The sequence below is a fragment of the Hirundo rustica genome, chromosome 4, assembly GCF_015227805.2.
Source record: "Hirundo rustica isolate bHirRus1 chromosome 4, bHirRus1.pri.v3, whole genome shotgun sequence".
NCBI classification, from domain to species: Eukaryota; Metazoa; Chordata; class Aves; order Passeriformes; family Hirundinidae; genus Hirundo; species Hirundo rustica.
The window spans coordinates 73,916,294-73,934,564 of record NC_053453.1 but is presented as its reverse complement, the minus strand read 5'-3'; the positions used below and the strand labels follow the sequence as shown (position 1 = coordinate 73,934,564).

Below are 18,271 nucleotides of genomic sequence, written 5' to 3'. Positions count from 1 at the left end.
TTTTCATAAAAAAGGATAAGAAAGAAAAAAAATAAAGGTGGCTTATGTTTGTAGTAAATAAATGGACTTGAAAATTTTCTGGTAGGGACTCAAAAGACACAAACCTGTGTTTAAAGAGGAAATTAGCTAGTTATCACTAACATATCAAATTTCTGAATTGTCCAATCCTTAAATTAAAGGCACAAAAGAAAATTCCCCTTTCCCTGCTGTCTTTTGCACTGAAATGTATAAGACTGTCTCCCACTTCAACTCACCACTGTGTCTCAAAGACGTTCCCAAACTCGCACTTTTAAGCACTGTTATGCACGTGGAGGGGAAATCAAGTCTTGTTTTCTCCCTCCTGTTAACAAGGACATTTATGTCCGAGGCGAAGCAGAAAGACTACCTAAAATTTAGTATGGTTGGATTTACTACAACTGGGAGCACTCCCCTGTGCTCAACAGCTCCAGCTTGTTTTTGACTGCACTGTCTGTGGGGACTGTGGGCCATGTGCAGCTGGTAGGAAGCAGAGCGTGCTGTACAGACTTGGGTTGCTAACTGCACGCTTGCGGCCAGAGCCTGCTTCCATCGGGAAGTTTGCCATGGATCCAAGAGCGTGGAAAGGAGCCATTTGTTAAAATGTCTGCCAACAGTGCCAGCTCTTTGTTCGGGCAGCGTGGTACCAAACTCTGTCTGAGCTATTCTGCGTGCTGGCCCTGGTGTGCTCGGAATGGCTGGAGGTTGTGATTTCAGCGCTGTTTTCCAGGGCCTCATCCCCAGAGATCCCCACCGTGTTCCCCCTGCAGCTCACAGTGCAGCAGTGCTGCCGGCTCGAGCAAAATGGGGAGGGAAAATTCTTCAGGATCTGCATCCCAGTGTTGGCCTGGCCATGCTCTGGGGGGCCAAGCAGGAACAGTAAGGACAGTAAAGATTGACCTTTTCCTATTTCCCAAGGACATTCCCCACTCTGTAGTGTAAACCAGTGAGCTCAAGAGGTGCTGGGATATCGTGCAAAGCTGAGGATGTAGGTGCTAAAAGTGGCCTTTTTTATACTATTTCCTCACTCACTGTACGTCACCCTCTGGAGCAAGATGGACTTCCCAGCAGGAGTAGTCACAGTCTGATGTTTCCACAGCACTAGGCACACAAGAAGCCTGAAACAATGTAATTTGGGTTCTGAGAAAAACCCAGCCAACTGTGTTCTGAAGCTGGAGTAATTATTACTGTTACAAACAGAAGAAAAGGGAGAATCTGGAGAGCATCGAGTTGAAACTACCCCGGAGAGGAACCTTTTAACTTAGCAGAACTGCAGGAAGCTACAGTTTTTGAGAACTACATCAAATGGGGTGGTGGTTTGGTGATAAAGAGAAGTGTAACTTGCCAACAAGTGGGTACCTGAGGGTAAACAGGACAGGAAGAGATAGTTAATAAAACTGTCAGGCAGTGGGGAGCAGACCCCTGGAGGCAGTGGAGGAGGTGTTGACAGCAGACAAGGGCAAAACAAGGCATGTTCACGATATTCCCAAAGAATAATATAGTTACATTTTCCTCTGAGTCTTGTCTACATGAAAATCTTGCACTGTTTCATTATGCTGATGCAAATGCCTTTTTTGGACACATATCAGTTGAAGTATGTTGTGTATTGATTTAGCTTAAATCCCTTCCTTACCACTTCAGTTAAAATACTAGAAATGACTCCAGCAAAATAACATCCATCCTCCCACAGAGTTCACATTAATTTAACAGCATCAGTTTTTGAACTGGTTTAATTAAACTGCAACTTCCTTGCACAGGCCAGGACTGGTTGCTGTGGAAGCAGAAACATGTCAGTGTCTTTTGTGTCTTTTCTTTGACTTGTAAAAAGAAACCTTCTGATCACAGGCTGGAGAGGTGGATTAATGTGGGACTGGCAAATACTTTGCTTGATTTTCTCTAGGTCAAGCCCTGTAAAAAGAGCAGGTACCAAAGCATCAGCAAAGACCAAACCTTCTCAGTTGTTTCTGTGGGAGAATGGCCTTTGTAATGAGGGGATAGGCAACCTCAATTAAATAGGAAGAACACCATGGCCAGCATCCAAACCCATCTCATCTATAAATGGAAAATTCACCCATCCCAGACCTACATTCCTGTCTAGTTCTGTTGGTAGGCATGGTTATCACAGGAATGGGATTTTCCTTTCTCGTATGTGCAGGCTGTAGGTTTTCCAAAGCTCATCACTTCAGAGAACACTTGACTATTTTTCTTGCCAAGTGGAGGCTCTCGTTCTCATGGAAAAATATTTTCACTCTTCCTTTCAAGTTTCAGCAGTAAGCCATGTCTGGTTTTGACAAGGAAAGGGAAGCATTGAATGTCCTAAGAGCGGAGGAAGAGATATGTTTGCCCTTTTAAAAAACTCAAAAGTTTTGAAAAGAGTTGGAAATATTTTCCTCCTGTTTCAAAAACAAAACAAAATGAAGCACAATGAGTTCACCTCGATTAGGAACAGCATGAAAAATACCACTGTGGAATCTGTACAGTTAAGAGCTGAATAGAAATTGCTTTATAACCTGAACTCGTACACAACAGGGGAGCCAGATGGTTTTAGCTGACTGAGTTACTCAGGTTTTGTAAATACGCGAGCAGAACCTCATGTGGTGTTTCTCCCGTCACATGGCAGGACCCGTGGGCAATAGGAACGTTTAGCGGGGATGTGGAAGCTCCGGTGATTCCCACAGAAGTTCAGCTCATTGTCCTTCGCTAATCCATGGCTGGGCAGCGATTGTGCTCCGTGCTCCAGGTCTGCTCCAGGGTTGGTCAGATGGGCTCCTGCACTCTCAGCATCTGTCATTTCCAGAAGGAATTCAGGATGTGCAGGGAGGAGGCCCTGAGCTGAACGCTGTTCTAGCACGAGGCTTCCAGCAATTGTCTTGGCTGGGGACTCTGCTTGTCCTGCAACCAGAACACGTGGGGAACCCCAGGGGCTGGGAAGAGGTGGTGGCCACGTGTGGGTTGCTGCAGAAGCCAGGAAAATTCGTTTGGCCTGTGTGTTCTCCCAGCTCCCTCCCCAAAGTACATGAAACCATAAGAGCAGATAAAGTGACTTCTTCATCTCTACAGTTTCTGGAGAAGGGCAAGAGCCCTTGGTCCAACAGCACGTGCCTCCCTTTGTGGTGTCTTTCTAGAGACATTATACCCTTCCCCAAAAAGAAGACAGGTTGTTGCCAGATGTACCTACTGCTTCTTAGGAAGGAGAGGGCCCTAGTACCCATCTTTTTTTCCTCACACATCCCTTGTATTGATCTTGGCTCAGTCCCTTGTTTGATACATTAGAGACGTGTACAGAGAAGAACAAGGATAGCAATACTGAACATTTAAATAAGTACTTGACCCATCCAAAATGTTGAATGTTGGAGAGTGCTGGAGCAGAAAAGTCTTTTTCTTTGTAAGATAAAAAGGAGGTGCTGAATTACAGGCAAAATATTTTTTCCTGGCTCTTCCATGGATCTGGTGACAATATAGAGGAATAGAGTAATTCTGAACAGAAAAAGAGTGGAAGTCAGGCACAAAATTATTCAAGTGAATGGTTTTCCATGTAAGTAAAACAGATGAAAATTCGAATTGAAAAACTCTGGGAAGTTGGATTTTCTGAGTCCCCATCATGCATGATTTATTAGTCCTGTCTGTCTTTCCACTCATGCTCCTTTTTTGTTAAAGAAATGAGGGGGGTGGGGTGGAGGGGGAGGAAGCATGAATTAACTTGTGATACACAGCTATTTATTTAGCAACCTAACTCCTAAAGTTTCCTGGGAAACAACCCTGGTAAAGAGAGGCCTGATTTTGTTGTTTTTTACTGTCAGGAGCAGCCCCAGCGAATTCTGAGGAGTTACGGTAAAGTAGAAGAACAGTGTGACTCAGTCCTTCTCTTGATATTATCTAACCATGGCACACAGGACAGACTTTTTATATAGGAAGCTCATTTTTGTGCTCCATTCAAAACCAAGCTGAACTTCAGCCAGTTTTGTTTTGTAAACTGGTGTGGTGCAAGAGAGCCACATGCCACGGACAGAAACATAAGAAGCACCAGGAAGGGCTTTGTGGTTTGTACAAGAAAATCAAATTTGTGAGAAAACAAACATCATAAATACAAGCATCAGCAAGGTCTTAGTTAACCCAGGGTTCATTGTAACGTGGAAGTAAAGGACTTTCAAACAGCTTTTTTTTTGAGGTGAACCATTCATTTTTTCGTAGCAGGACGTTGATACACACGAACTTGAGTATGAGTGCTGTGTGTTTGTTGTTCTCACCATTCTCTGCAGCAACGCTGAAGTTCCCTTTTTTCCCTTTTGGTTGTATTTGCCCAGATTGTTATGTGCTGTCATCATGCTCTAGTATCAGCACCATCCAGTCTGTTTTCAAAATAACTTATCATGGCTAGACACCACCCTGCTGCTTTCTTTTTTTCAAAGCCCTTTAAAATGATCTCTTCCCAGACAGTTCCTTACTGACGTCTGGTGTCTGGAGCACTTTGTTTATCACGGGGGGAAAAAAGCAGATTCATCACAGGATTTTCTTTGCTTTTGATACTGCTACAATAAGTGGATTTGTACAATATCGTGACTAAAAACCAATTAAATGCTCCAACCCAAAATCTGAAATGTAAACCCTTCCAAACCTGCAAAAATTAAAAGTGAACCTTGTAAATCTTCATATTTTGACTCTGGCTCTAGAAATGGGAAAACTTTTGATTGTGAGAAAGAATTTTGTTTTCCCAGCCATTGGCACCTCGTAAAACTTTTTTTAGAGGTATTTTTAAAGACTAGAACTGTATCCATGAGAATTTCTTCAGAATGTTGTGTTCCACACGCTTTTTTGTATGTTCCAGGCACCTGCTGTGCTGAGATGTTTATTTGAAGATGACAATGTAATGGTTTTAAGGGCATAGAGAATAAAAGGGTTTTTTTCCCATGCATATGTTCTCAGCTTGGGATATGCATATATATATATACATATATATATAGTTAATATTTCAGAAGAACAGACAGAAGTCACCTTTTTCACTTCAGAATAACATTAGCAGCACCTATCCATTGGGATTACATAAAAAATTCAGTTCCCACTTCAGGTTTAGAATACAAATGCCTCACAGAGGAGCTTCCCTCCATCTGTTTTGGGTATAGTGAGGGCTTTTATGTATTTTCTTCCTCCTTCTTGGTCATTTATTTGGTATTAATGATTCAGAAAAACTTTTGCACTTACTTAAAGACTAAAGCTCTGATTCTGGTGACAAATGCAGGGTTAGTTTAAATGCTTATACACTTATCTTATTATTTTTTAACAGATTTTCCCTCCAAGTAATGCGGTTAGAGAGAGAGAAAGAAGAACAATAAAAGGTAGAGTACTTTATTTTCTTTTCACATGGACTAATACTTCAGGTTTTGATATAAAGAGAATCTACTGAAGCAGTGTGTTGCCTCCATACCCAAACAGGATGAAAGCCCCACTGTGTTAACACACGAAAGCAGTGTGTTTTCACTGTATTATTTATAAAGCAGCACTGTATTAAGCAGGTCTCAAACAGCGCCTAAACTAGTAAAAGAAAAAATGAAAAAGGGCCTTTGCTAAGATTTTAAATTGTAATAGGGTGACTAGCTGCTGTGCAAGCTGTGCCTGGCTGCCCTGTCAGGTGCACCCCCAAGTCTGAGGTAATAATAGGCTTGGTTTAAGATGTGGTGGTGTGATATGTTGACAAATAGGGGTAGACGTGTGATGAAAAATTCCCCACGCACAGGTGTGCTGCAGCCAAGGAAAGCTGAGAACCACGTGTGTGGGTACTGCAAGACGTGCTGAGAGGCTCCAACAGAGAGAAGGGAGCCTGGCACGTCCTTGCCTGCTCCTCCTCCCTGAGCTCTGATGGAAAAACACATTTTCCTCGTGTTACAGACTGAGGGCTGGCGTGTAGAGACGCATGAAGAGATGGATTTAGCCAGAGGGATTTTATAAAGTCGTAATCCTGAATCCTCAGGAGGCAGTAAGGATGTTTTTCTCTTCGTGGTGTGTTGTACTCCCAGAGCTTTCTCTGTACAAATTTGTCCGCGGGTGGAAATGGGCCATCGTAATAGCTGCAGAGGAATGTGAGACAACAGCATGGATAGCAGAGGAGAGACAGTGTCCTGGCCTTTTGTAGGGGAAAACATGTCATGTGTTGAAAATGGCCTGACTGACCAGAAAAGGGTGAGGGAGCATTCCCTGGGCACACATCTGGGTGGCAGAGAGAATGGGCTGGAAAGGAGTAGGGAGGGTCTAGAAAAGGAGTCATAAATACATCCAATAGGAAAACACACAGGAGAAGTTTTAGAGAGAGGGTTCCAGGGTTATTAAAGAGTGCAAGGACTTGATTACAGAACTTTGAGCATGAAATTATTAAAGGAGACATATCATGTATCAAATAGTCCTAAACAAAGAGCTGAGGGTTTTCTGGAAATTGAAATGGGTGCGTCTGCAAGGCTCTGTGGCAAACACTGGATCTGGCTTTGAACAAAGTAACTATTCTGTAAAAGAGTACCAAGGGCATAATCAGTGAAGAACGCTCCTGTTTGCCATGGTTTTAATCAATCATTAATCAGCCTTTCTTCTTTGCAGTTTTGTTTTCTGTTTTCTTCTGCTTGTGCCTTGCTCAGCTCCAGGCCTCTATTCAGTGTGGTGCAGTTGCACTGGTGCCCTGGCGGAAGTTTACACATTGAGGAAAGGAGTTTCCTGGACTAATTCTGCCACAAACATTCCAGCTAAATGCAACAGCCTGGAAGGGCTCCAGAGCAGAGACCCTGAAAAACACAACCCAGCTGGTCTGAGAGATAATAGCTGCCAAATGAGTGTAGCTGTCTGCAAGAAGTCACGCACAGGGATGTGGCTTTGACTCCTCTGTCCTTGCACAGTTTGAAATGTGAATCAAAGTCACCGGGCTGTTTTTGCCATGCTAATGAAATGGTCTTGCCTAAAGACTAAAGGAGACAAAAAATCTGTGTTTAATGGACAGAGAGGTCCTGGATTGTGGTGTGGGTTACTGCCTACTCTCTCATGACTGCGTATTGGCATAGAATGTTTCTGTTAATTGTATTCTTAATGACTGATGTACAGCCAATGCAATTAGTGCTGATATTCAAGAAAAGGTATTTTTCCTTCTGTCTCTAGGAGCTTTGCTTCTTTTCCTTACAAAGTCAAGAGACCAGTTTGCCTGAGGGTGTGGTGACTGCGGGTGTGTGGTAGTCCAGGGGGATGTGGGAGCATTTCTCATCACAAATTTGAGCTGATGGCTGGCAAATCAAACTCTTCTACACGGTGAACTTGAGTATTGCTTTCATTACACAGGCTGGACTGGGTTTATTCTCTAAGTTCTGGTTTAGACAAAGCTGACAGAAATGAAAGGTAGTTGTTCATATTAAATTTGGTGGATGAGGTAAAAAGGATTTTATGTGTGACTGTTAAGTACAGTGCACATCCAGTAGAAATATTCTGCAGAAGCAGCAGATTTTATTGTGGTCCTGTGGTGAGGTCAGGAATAGCTCTATCAGGAAAAGCATTGAAAGGCATCTTCTCCCTGAGATGCAGAATGCTTTCTAGAGCTTCCCAAATGTATGAGGAACAGGGTGCAGTAAGCACCAGAGAGATGCAGGATGCTGTGAGCACTGAGATGCACAGTGCTGTGAGCCTAGCAAAGCAGTGTTTCATCTGGATTAGCCTTCTTTCCCACTGACATCTTAGGATCTAATCCCTATAAAAGTAAAATTAGATGCCATTTCTCCTCACAGCACAATAAAGACATTATTTTAATACCTCTGCCCCAGATTTTCTTACATTTACTCGTATTACTTTTTCCTGTCAGAATCTGCATCCCCCATCTTTTATTTTCATGCACCTTTTTTTTTTTTCCTTTTCTTATTAAAAAGGGAAGATAAACTCTATCCCCTGTAGAAAGGATGATGGAGTACATTTGGTGCACATCCAGTTTGTGGCCCTCTAAGCTTTACCTTGTGGCTCTTCAGGGGTAAGCATTTAGAGAAGAAAATGTGACTCTGATGGGGTATGAAAGATGTGCTCTGCTTCTTTTTTAAAATAAAATCAGACCTATGGCAATAAAAGCGCTAAAGGACACCATCTTCCCACACCGCTTCCCTCTTGTTTCCAACCACAGCTGCTCCATCCACTTGTTTTTAATTCCTTCAGGTTGGGATTACAGCCTGTGGGAATGAGGGAGCTAGCATGATCCTTAGGAACGCTCACGTCTAATTTTTATTTTATTTATTTATTTACTTACTCATTTATTAATTTATTTATTTATTTTGGCTACTGATTTTATTATGAGTAATCAGATTTTGGACCCTTGCTTTTCACCAGCCCCAGAAGGTCCTAAAGCGGTTTCGGGAGAAGCCAGAGGTTTGGATGCCTCCGGCCGTGCTCTGCGCTCCTTGGCGCGACCCCGTTTCGCAAAGCGCCGCCTGCGTGCCCGGACCCGCGGGGGGAAAGGCAGCATCTCTGCCGCGATCCCTGGCAGATCGGCCCGCTCCGGGAGGCCGGGATTCCCGGCGGAGGGAGGGAGGGAGGGAAGGAGGGAGGAAGTGAGGGAGGAAAGGAGGGAGGGAGGAGGGCCGGGGCGGCCGCAGCATCCCCGACCCCGCTGGGCACGGCAGCGCCGGAGCGCCGGGCTCGGCGCGCCCGGGCACCGCGTCACCGCCCCGCGCCGCGCCCATTGGTTGAGAGCGCTGCCCATCATGCTGATCGACCAATCAGAGCGCGCCGCTCTGGCGGGCGCGGAGGCAATAAGAGGCGCGGCCCGCCCCTCGGCCGGCCCGGCGGCGGCTCCGGCGCTCCCCGTGAGGCGGCGCGGCCTCAGCCCGGTAATTCCCGGCAGCGCGGGGTCGGGCACGGCCGGCGGCCCTGGGGGAGGAGGTGGAGGTGGAGCGGCCCTGGCTTCGGGGGGCTCCGTCGGCGGGGCTGTTCCGGCGCTCCAGGGAGGGATGGTGGTGGTGTCCCCGGACAAGCGGCGGCTTCCCGAGGGGGCGGTGGCGGCGCGGCACCGCGTGCGTGCCCGTGGCTGCGAGCCCGTGTTGGTGTTGGTGTTTGTGCGCGGGTCGCCGGCCCGCCCTGACAGCCGCGGGGCTTTGCGCCTGTCCGGGAGGTGCTGCCCTACTTGTGGCTGAGCCTCCGTGCTCGGGGAGGGCTGGGACACGCAGGTGCTCCCCACAGGGACGCCTTGTAAAAGGGATGAGCAGGGGAGTTGGTCCCGGCTGCAGCAGGAGCCCTGGAAGTGACCGCCTCTGCTATTAGACCTTAAAGCTGTGCTTGGCCGTGAGATCCGCCGGTGTAAGATGTTATCCTGAGCACCGTGCGCTGCTCTCCTGTGCTGAGATGTGGCTCTGGGTTTCTAGTCTATTACAGACAGAACCACAGAACGGTTTGGGTTAGAAGGGACCTTAAAGGCCATCTAGTTCCAGCTCCCGTGCCATGTGTAGGGACGCCTTTCACTAGACCATCTTGTTCAAGAGTCCGACCAGCTTGGCCTTGACCACCTCTAGCGATGGGGCACCTGCAGCTTCTCTGGGCAACCTGTTCCAGTGCCTCTGTGCTGGGTCCAGGACTGCTGTCCATATCCTCTAAGGTGTCCCAGAGCTTTTGGGAGATTTCTGCACACTAGAGCTATGGTAATTGCAGCCTAAACAAATCTTAGGGAGCAAATGATATCCCGGGGCATGTGGGAGACCAGAAACTTTCCCTTGTTAGAAATGCAGGAGCTGTGCGTTGGCACCTCTTTTTGGGAGAAGGCATTTGATAGCTTTCCCAGCCCATCCAAGGGGTGTGTGCTCTATACTTGAACAGCCTTGAGAGCAGATGGTGGCTGGCATGGCCATTTGCACTCGTGGGCCCTTTCTGTGAGCGCTCAGTGTTTATTCTTTCCCTGCAGGTAACCAGCCAAGAGTGTGTGGTGGCTCTGTAGAAAGCAGCTCTTGAGCCTGTGCTGGGATTTGTGTAGGTTGTTCCTTTGCCATAGGAAAGGTGAGTAGGATTATTTCCATGTGTTGCTCTAAGGCTTTCTAGTTTAAATTCTTCCAGAAGTGGGCTGATATTTAAACAATGCTGTGGCTGCTAGTTCTTTCTAAATTTGTTTGAGAATTGTGCTTCTGCCTAATGTTTTATATAAGAGAACTGGAGTTTATGGCACCCAGATGATATTTGGTCTTTGTGTGTCTCTTATACTAACTAATTTTTTATTGCTTTTGGCTAAAATGCCAACTAAACTTTGGCAAAGAGGTGCATCACCGTTATTGTTGGGTCTTAATTTGGTTTTGTAGGTTATGTAATCTATTCCTGTGGATAATAGATTCAATCTGAATAATGTATCTGCAGAGACAGAGCTTTCTGTGGAGCTGTTCTATGTGTAGCAGCTCATGCTGTGAACACACTGCAGTTTTTAAATTGTGTCTGTGCTGTGCTGAGTAAGGATCAGTTGCTTTAGGTGGAAATGCTACCAAATATGTGTTTTTGTTATAAACCTAGGATCTTACAGGGTGCAGTTTAATGTTGGATCTGTTGTGGCATGACTCCTAGCAATAGCTGATTTCTTTGCTTAAAGTGCAGCAGATGATTTGGAGTGGAAAAAGTGCAAGAGATTTTGTCTGAGGTGTTCCTTGCCTTATACAAATCTCAGCCTGCCTTGGCATGAAATAGGACTTTCTTTTGTATTTATCGAGTACAAATTTTTTGTATTTTGTATTGTGTGTCAAACAATACTTCCTGAGATTGTATGAAAATCTCAGGCCTCAAAGGCTTTTTAGTTCTGAGCTGTGGCATTAGGCAGAAGTTAGCACTGGTGGGGGTTTGCGTAGTGCCCTTGTGTGGTGGAGACTCTGTCTTAACGTGAGATTAGAGGAGAACTAAGCTGCTGTTACAAGCAAGATCAGATTCCTGAGTCTCTTAATGAATTCAACTTTTCTAGACGCTGTTTTTTTGAAAGTCTGGAAACATGAATGCTGGTATTGTGCTGGGTGTTTCCCAAAAGCCAGAGTGCATGGGCCTATCCCATCCTGCTGGCCTAATACATGGTCACAGTGAGCCTGAATTTGAGACACTTGGACTGTGATTGAAGCAGCTTCAACTGATTTGAGGTGATGGGAGCTCCCTTAAGTGCGTTTCTTATGGAAATCTAGCCCAGGGTTTGCTGTGCAGAAATCAGAGCTCAGTCTCCCACTCTCCATGGTTTGAGATCCCTTGATATTCATCTGAGGTACAGCAGTCCCCCTGGTGCAGGGAGTTGCATTTTTACATTTTTTCCCCTGCTCTGTCCATTGCCCTCTAGCCTGTGTCTCAGGTCAGAGGGATCAGGTGGGGTTTTCAGGGTTGCAGTCCTGTGTTAGCTGAACCTTTCAGGGCTTTGACCACCCCTGCAGACCCTTGGGTGCGTGGTGAAAATGTTTCTGCCACTGAAGACAATCCAGGGGTCACGTTGCTCGGTCAAGAAAAAACAGGAAGGTGCCGTTTGACCTTATGGATGTGTAGCTGTCTGACTTAGTGAGGACAGCAAATATGGGCCTTTTGTGCCCACTCCAAAAGTAAAAACATTAATCCTGGTCCCTAAGAATCTGGCATTGCAATTCACAGACAGGAAGAGGATGGGATGATCTGTGAGGTCACTTGTGGATTCGGTGGAATGAGGACTCTAGGTGTACATTGCACCCCAGAGTAGCTGTGCTGTCACAGTTGAGCGTGGAGGAATGATGGAGGAGGTGGCCTGGGGAAAAAAAATCAAGCATAGACTGGCATAATTAGCAGGACAGGATGGGGATATGAGGAAATTATGCAGAGTGTGACTATGTTGACATCTCCTTTGAGAAAAGCTGATAAGGTTTTGTGTGTTGCCAGCTGCAATTCTGTCCCAGTCTCCAGTTCCTCTGGCTGAGGCCCACAGCTGCAGTCTGTGCCTGCATTCCCTGGGGGCAGTGAGGACCTGGACAGCCCCTGGGGGCTCGAGCTACATGTGGCACCTCAGAGTTCCCCAGTGAGGAGATCTGCTGCTCTGGGAGCCCGTGATGCTGAGTGAGGCTCTGTTGAAGCACTTGAGGGAAACCTGTAGGCTGGAACAGCTTGGACAAATCTGCTAATCAATTGTTTAAGTGGGCTAGTTGCAACAAGCTGGGTGAAGGATGGCGCTTTGCTTCCCACATGAGGTCTCTTGGCTTGGAATTCCTCCCACTCTCAATTGTAAAATCACAGTCAGCAGACACTTGTTTCTTCGGCTGTTTTGATTCTGATAGTTGTTTACTTCTCACTGCCATGTTGCTCCTTGTAATGCATTATCTGTGGGATGTTTGATGTGTCTGTCTCGTGCCTTTGTCCAGATGTATCGTCATTAGATGCCAGACCAGCCGCCATCTGTGCTAAGCTCCAACCAAAATGGCAAAGTACAGGCTCGTTCTCCTGAGACACGGGGAAGGAGCCTGGACCAAGGAGAACCGCTTCTGCAGCTGGGTGGACCAGAAGCTGAGCAGCGATGGGATAAAGGAAGCTCAGAACTGCGGCAGACACCTCAAAGCTCTGGGCTTCGAGTTCGACCTCGTCTTCACCTCGGTGCTGAGCCGCTCCATCCAGACCGCCTGGCTGATCCTGGAGGAGATGGGCCAGGAGTGGGTCCCCATTCAGAGCTCCTGGCGGCTGAACGAGCGTCACTACGGGGCGCTGATCGGGCTCAACAGAGCAGAGATGGCTCTGAATCACGGCGAGGAGCAGGTGAAAATCTGGAGAAGGAGCTACGACGTTACCCCGCCTCCCATCTCTGAATCCCACCCCTACTACGCGGAGATCTACAACGACCGCCGCTACAAATGCGGCGATGTCTCTCAGGAGAACCTCCCGAAGGCTGAAAGTCTCAAAGATGTGCTTGATAGACTCCTTCCCTACTGGAATGAAAAGATAGTGCCGGAACTGAAAAGTGGCAAAATGATTCTTATCTCTGCTCACGGCAACAGCAGCAGGGCATTGCTGAAGCACGTGGAAGGTAGGGGCCTTTGTTTTAGCCTTCCCCTCTTCTCCTCACTTAATGGCATGGAGCTTTATGTCTTGTTCTGTCACGTGTTACTTACCTTGGCAAAGTAATAATGTCCGTGGTCTCCAAGGAGGAGGCAGAAATTTGGTCAAGGAAGCAAACTGGGAGATGTGGAAAGGGGAGAGAATTAGATAGGTTAATGTAGTTAAGGCAAGGGCCAGATGCTTTCATTTTATTTCTCATTGTTCATTTAAAACTACTGCATTCAAACAAACTTTGTGGTTGGTTCAGAGAGACAAAAACTCTGCAGGCTCACGTTATTTTTGTTGTTTTTTTTTTCAGCTGCTTTGTCAGGTTTGTGATAATCATCTCTTAATTAAAAAAGCATTGATGTAACACAGCAGAATAAAAATGCTTGGCTTGGGTTGTGGAAGATGTTCTTGTTACTCCGATGGGTCACCCTGATAATTTTGTACTAAAAATTTTGTGACAGGGAGTTCTGCAAAGAGGAGGCCCTTGCTAAAGCTTGTGCAAGTACTGCTCCATGTCCCAATATAGAAAATTCATCCCAATAAACAGCCAAGTTGGTAGCTTAGCATAAGGCTGTTGATTTACCACAGAAGGGTTTGTGTTGGGAGATCTCTTTTAAAGGCCATCTAGTCCAGTCCCTGTGCAATGAGCAGGGACATCTTCAACTAGATCAGGTTGTTTCGAGTCCTGTTCAAGCTGACCTTGAATATTTCCAGGAATGGGATATCTGCTGCCTCTTTGGGCAACACATACCAGTGTTTTACCAGCCTCATCATAGAAATTGTCTTCCTTATATCTAGTCTGAAACTATCTTCTTTTAGTTTAAAACCATGACCCCTTGTCCTATTGGGCCCTGCTAAAAAATGTTTCCATCTTAGAGGTCCTCTGGAACCTTCTCTTCAAGCTGAACAGCCCCAACTCAGTGTTACCTCACAGGAGATGTGCTCCATCCCTCTGTTAATTTTTGTGGCCCTCTTGTTCTGCTCCAGCAAGCCTTACCTGGGCTGAAAATCCCAGAATTGTTCTTGAAAAGGACTCATTTGGGACTTTATGATAAAAACCATCCTTTTTGTTGTTAGTCTTCCTTCCCTCCCTCTTTTATCTTCTGTTTTTTAGGCCATCCTGAACTGGAAGTTGAACTATGTTCATTTCTTTGTGGGTAGAGCAGAATTTAGTGATTATATATGTGTGAATGCAGCCTAGTACAGTTGTAGTAACAAATATGCACGGACTGGATTGTGTCCAGTCAGTTGGTTTTATTTTTTTTAGTTATAAAATCCTCTGTTCTGTGGCTCTGCCTGCTGAGCACTTTTTGCATTTGGCTGTGCTGGAACAGTCAGGACGTTAGGAGCCTGAAGCCTGTGAAATGAGCAGGTACAAATGGCTTCTGGAACTGGAGAGGCTGTGAATCCTGGGCTGCAGATCCCTGCTTGGAGGAAGGAGGTGGGGCTGGTTCAGTCAGTTCCATGATGTGGTCACAGTGGTTGTCCACACTGTGAAATGATAAAGGAGAAAGAGGAAGAGGGATCTGCAGCCATGGTGACTCCCCTGCCTCCCAAGAGCTGAACCAGCTCCATGAAGCCATGCTGGCCAAGCCCTTTGGGGGTGAAATGTGACAGCTGAATGTAGGTTCCAGCAGAGATCCTGGGCCACCTCCTGTGCAGGCCTGCAACAGGGGCTGGCAGCATCAGGGCCTGGGAAGGGTTTGGAGTTGGCATGGCTGGATTTCCTGCTGCACTGAGACCAGAGAGGAGCAGTGCTGCAGAACTTTTCTTTGGGACAGTTGCTAACTCTGTACCTCTTCAGGACTGTGTGATAAAGCTATCTTTTGTCTTGCTGTATACCTTCACCCTCCCAGCATATGTTTATGTAGGGAAATGTGAGCAGTCCTTGGCAGAGGATCTGGTTCTGTTGGCCGAGGACTATTTGTGAGCTACCTCAGCTCCCACACAGGAACAGCTGGCAGGTACCTGCTGGCTCTCCTACGCTTTGTGTACTGGAGATTGGATTCCTGAAGAACTGCCCTGAAGGGTTGCATGGACAGAGCTTTGAGATCCCTGGTGTTACAATCTGCCTTCGTTTTGGTTTTGCTTTTTTTTTTTTGTTTTTCCCCTTGACCTAAACCTAGCTGGATCTAAGAGGCTTCTTGTCTGCATTGCTGACTGTCTGTCCCTTTCTCTCCTGAAAGGTTGTGAGTTGCTCTGGAACCCTGCTAGAGTTGGACCTGATTCAACAGTGCTTAAACTTTGCCAGTCTACTGTATTTATAGCACCCACTGTGCGATGGGCTGTGTTTTTGTGGATTTTTCTTTTTTTATAAGCTTAGTGTGTCCTGCACTTGAACAGAGTTTTAAGATGTAGATCAAACTTTAAATGGCAGGAAACATGATTGTTTTCATTCATTTAGATCTGATGAAACAATTCCATTTGTTTCAGTGACAATTTGGATTTTTTTTTTTCTAAAAGACTACAGGGTATCCCCTGAAGTTACTATTTCAAGAAGGTATTTTCTGGAAACAGGTCTGCAATTCTCTGAATTTGTGTTTTCCTTGTTCTGAGTAATTGGTAAAGAGCTGGTAAAAAAATGTAGTTCTGCTTTCTACTTGCATGCAGTCATTGGAGCAGCAGTATCATACTCAGAAGGCCTTGACTGTGGTTTGGATTTTGTTCTTGTTTTCTCATTGCACAGGGTGGAGCTCATTAAGGTGTATGAAATGTCTGTAGAATCTGTCATGCTGAATGACCATCCTGCATGCCCAGGATCTATTTTTTCTCAATTCTTTGGGGAAGGATATTTTTCTCTTTATCTAATAACCAGTACTTCATATTGGAACCATCTTGACAGTGTCCCTGTATGAAGATGTTAGTGTAATACTTGTGAGTGCAGTTGAAGGAAACAGTTTGAGATCTAACAAGTCAGTGCTCTTGAAATGAGATGGTCTTGCCTCTCTGTCATTACCCCCAGTCTTTTCTCAGTGCTTCTGCTGCTTGTTTCTTGTGAACTTGTTGGGTTTTATTGCAAATTACCCTGTCCTGTGTTTTGGCCACTGCTAAGCAGCGCTCCCACAGCGTCAGGAACGTTTCTCCAACGTTGTCCCCAAACAGGCTGGGGTTGGAGAGGATAGCCAGGAGAGCTGACCCAAACTGACCAAAGAGATATTCCTTACCCCATGTGATGTCTGCTCAGCAGTGAAAGCTAAGAGAAGGGAGCAAGGGCATTTGTAATGTCATTGGAGCAATAGCTCTGCATACTGAAGCCCTGATTAGTGGGAAGTGACTGGATTGCCTGCTGATGGGAAGTAGAGAGTAAAAACTTTGTTTTTCTTTGCTTCTGTGTTTGGCCTCTACTTGTGCTTTAGTAAACTGCCTTTATCTTGACCCACAAGTCATTTCTGTGTCTTTTCTCCCCACCCATTGTGCTGAGGATGGGAGCAATAGAGCAGCTTGGTGGGCACCTGGTGTCCAGTTCCTTTCTGGTGCCCTACTAAACCCTGGCTGTGCAAACCTAACACAGACATATAATCTTGGCAGACATGAGTGAAACAAATATAAATTATATGCTACAACCATGGTTGTAGTTCGCTCATCTTTCTTTCCTTAAAATTTATGTGGTAAGATAAGATTCTGTTAAGATCAAGAGCCAGATTCTAACACTGTGCTCATTTCCCTCCTTTGCCCTGTTGAAGGTAGCTCTTCTGTCAGCCTGCAGGAATGCAGAAAGTGGCTATGAACATTTACCTTACTAGGCTAAAGCTTTAGTATTTTCATTAAGCATGTAGGAAGGATGCTGTGACCTGATTTGGGACTCAGTTGCAATGCACCATTATTAAACAAGCTTTTGTGGCTGGATTTATGCATTTGATCTGGTGTATGATCTTTTATTGGATGAATCATCTGGCCTCAAGTGCAGTTGACATGCAGAGAGGAGGGCTGTTACTTATTCTCAACAGCTCTTGTGAGTTTTGGATTCCTCTGCCCATAAGAATAGAAGGGAGGAACTTGGTAAGAACAGGTGAGAGGGAAGGGGAATCTGAACCAGCCCTGTGAAAGTGCTGTAGGTTCTCAAAATCAATGGGTTTTTTTCTCAGTAGGACTTTTCAAGGTACAAATATTTCAAACCACTCCATGGGCTACCACATGAAGGTGAATTCTTAAGCTCGCCTGGAGATATTTCCAGTTGGTGTGTTTGGTTAACCAGTTGGGTTCAATGGAGGATAAGTGAGCTGGGGAAGGATTTTGAATGTGATTTTGAAAGGTCTCTTTTACAGTAAGTGCAGTACCAAATTACTGTAGTGTTCCTGTGTGCTCAGGACAGAGTGTGGCAGATGTCCTCTGGAGGAGTGCAGTTGCCTAGTCAGCATTTTATCTGGGCTCCTGAGGAAATCATCCTGAGTGTTTCAGCAATGTCTGTGGGGTGTCACGATTCTATGTAGGTAGGACCTGGGTTTTGAACCTTCTTGGGTAAAGACTGCTTCCAGCAGCACAGTGCTCCAGCTTTGGTGTTAAACTGGAGGGAAGAGCGTTGCTTCTTCAGTGGTCTCATTTACCGTGGCACCTTGTAGTCGGCAGTTGAGAACTGGCCCTGATTTCACCCTCCTTCCCTGTGCCATGGGCTGGGTTGTGACACAGGCCAGCTGGGCTGGAGGGCAGGAAAAGGTCAGCTGGTTACAGTTACAGCACATGGAGTAACTGGATAGCAGCTCCCGCTGCAGCCATGGCAGCTGCAAGGTGTGATCCATCCCTGTGCTGTCCTCCTGCCTGGGGAATGTTCTGCTGAGCTCTCCCTGCAACCACAGAGCTTGTGTGAGCAGCCTGCTCAGCTTCTTGCTTCCCGAAGAACAGAAATACTGTACACAGCAACAGCACGCTGTTGTTTCTTCAGGGTTTTTATCTGACTTCAGCTTGTGCTTCTGGCTGTGGGACAGCACTTCTGTATGAGGAAAAGACCTGAGGAGAAAATCCATTATGGGTGCTGCTGTGTGTTTATCCTAGACTGAGCTGTTTTGCTTTGTAAATCAGTACTAGTTGACATTGTGGTCACTTTGTGTTCTGTCAAAGCAGTAAAATGCATTTTTGAATCCGTGTAGCTACAGCTAGTTTTGTTTAATCCATCTCCAGAGGAAACTTTTAAATATCATGTCTCCTGACCACGTTCTGTGGTTTGCCTCAACTCTCCTGCGTGACTTCATCTGCTTTGTGTGTATGTGAATGGTTTAGTCTGGGAGACTGAACTTAGGAGGTGCTCAGAACACTT

The 18,271-nt window shown here is 45.9% G+C and overlaps 1 protein-coding gene across 2 annotated transcripts in view; it reads left to right on the top strand.

The window, feature by feature from the left end:
• BPGM (bisphosphoglycerate mutase) overlaps positions 1 to 18,271 on the top strand; it is a 31,146-nt gene that overhangs the window by 8,001 nt on the left and 4,874 nt on the right. Inside the window, exons 2-4 of one of the 2 annotated variants that reach the window (XM_040061126.2) lie at positions 5,297 to 5,348; positions 9,914 to 10,005; positions 12,345 to 13,000. In XM_040061126.2, coding sequence (XP_039917060.1) covers positions 12,400 to 13,000 — 601 coding nt within the window. In that variant the 5' untranslated portion in view covers positions 5,297 to 5,348; positions 9,914 to 10,005; positions 12,345 to 12,399. Of the gene's footprint in view, positions 1 to 5,296; positions 5,349 to 8,780; positions 8,850 to 9,913; positions 10,006 to 12,344; positions 13,001 to 18,271 lie in introns of those variants that run through there. The other variant, XM_040061125.2, reaches the window with a different exon arrangement.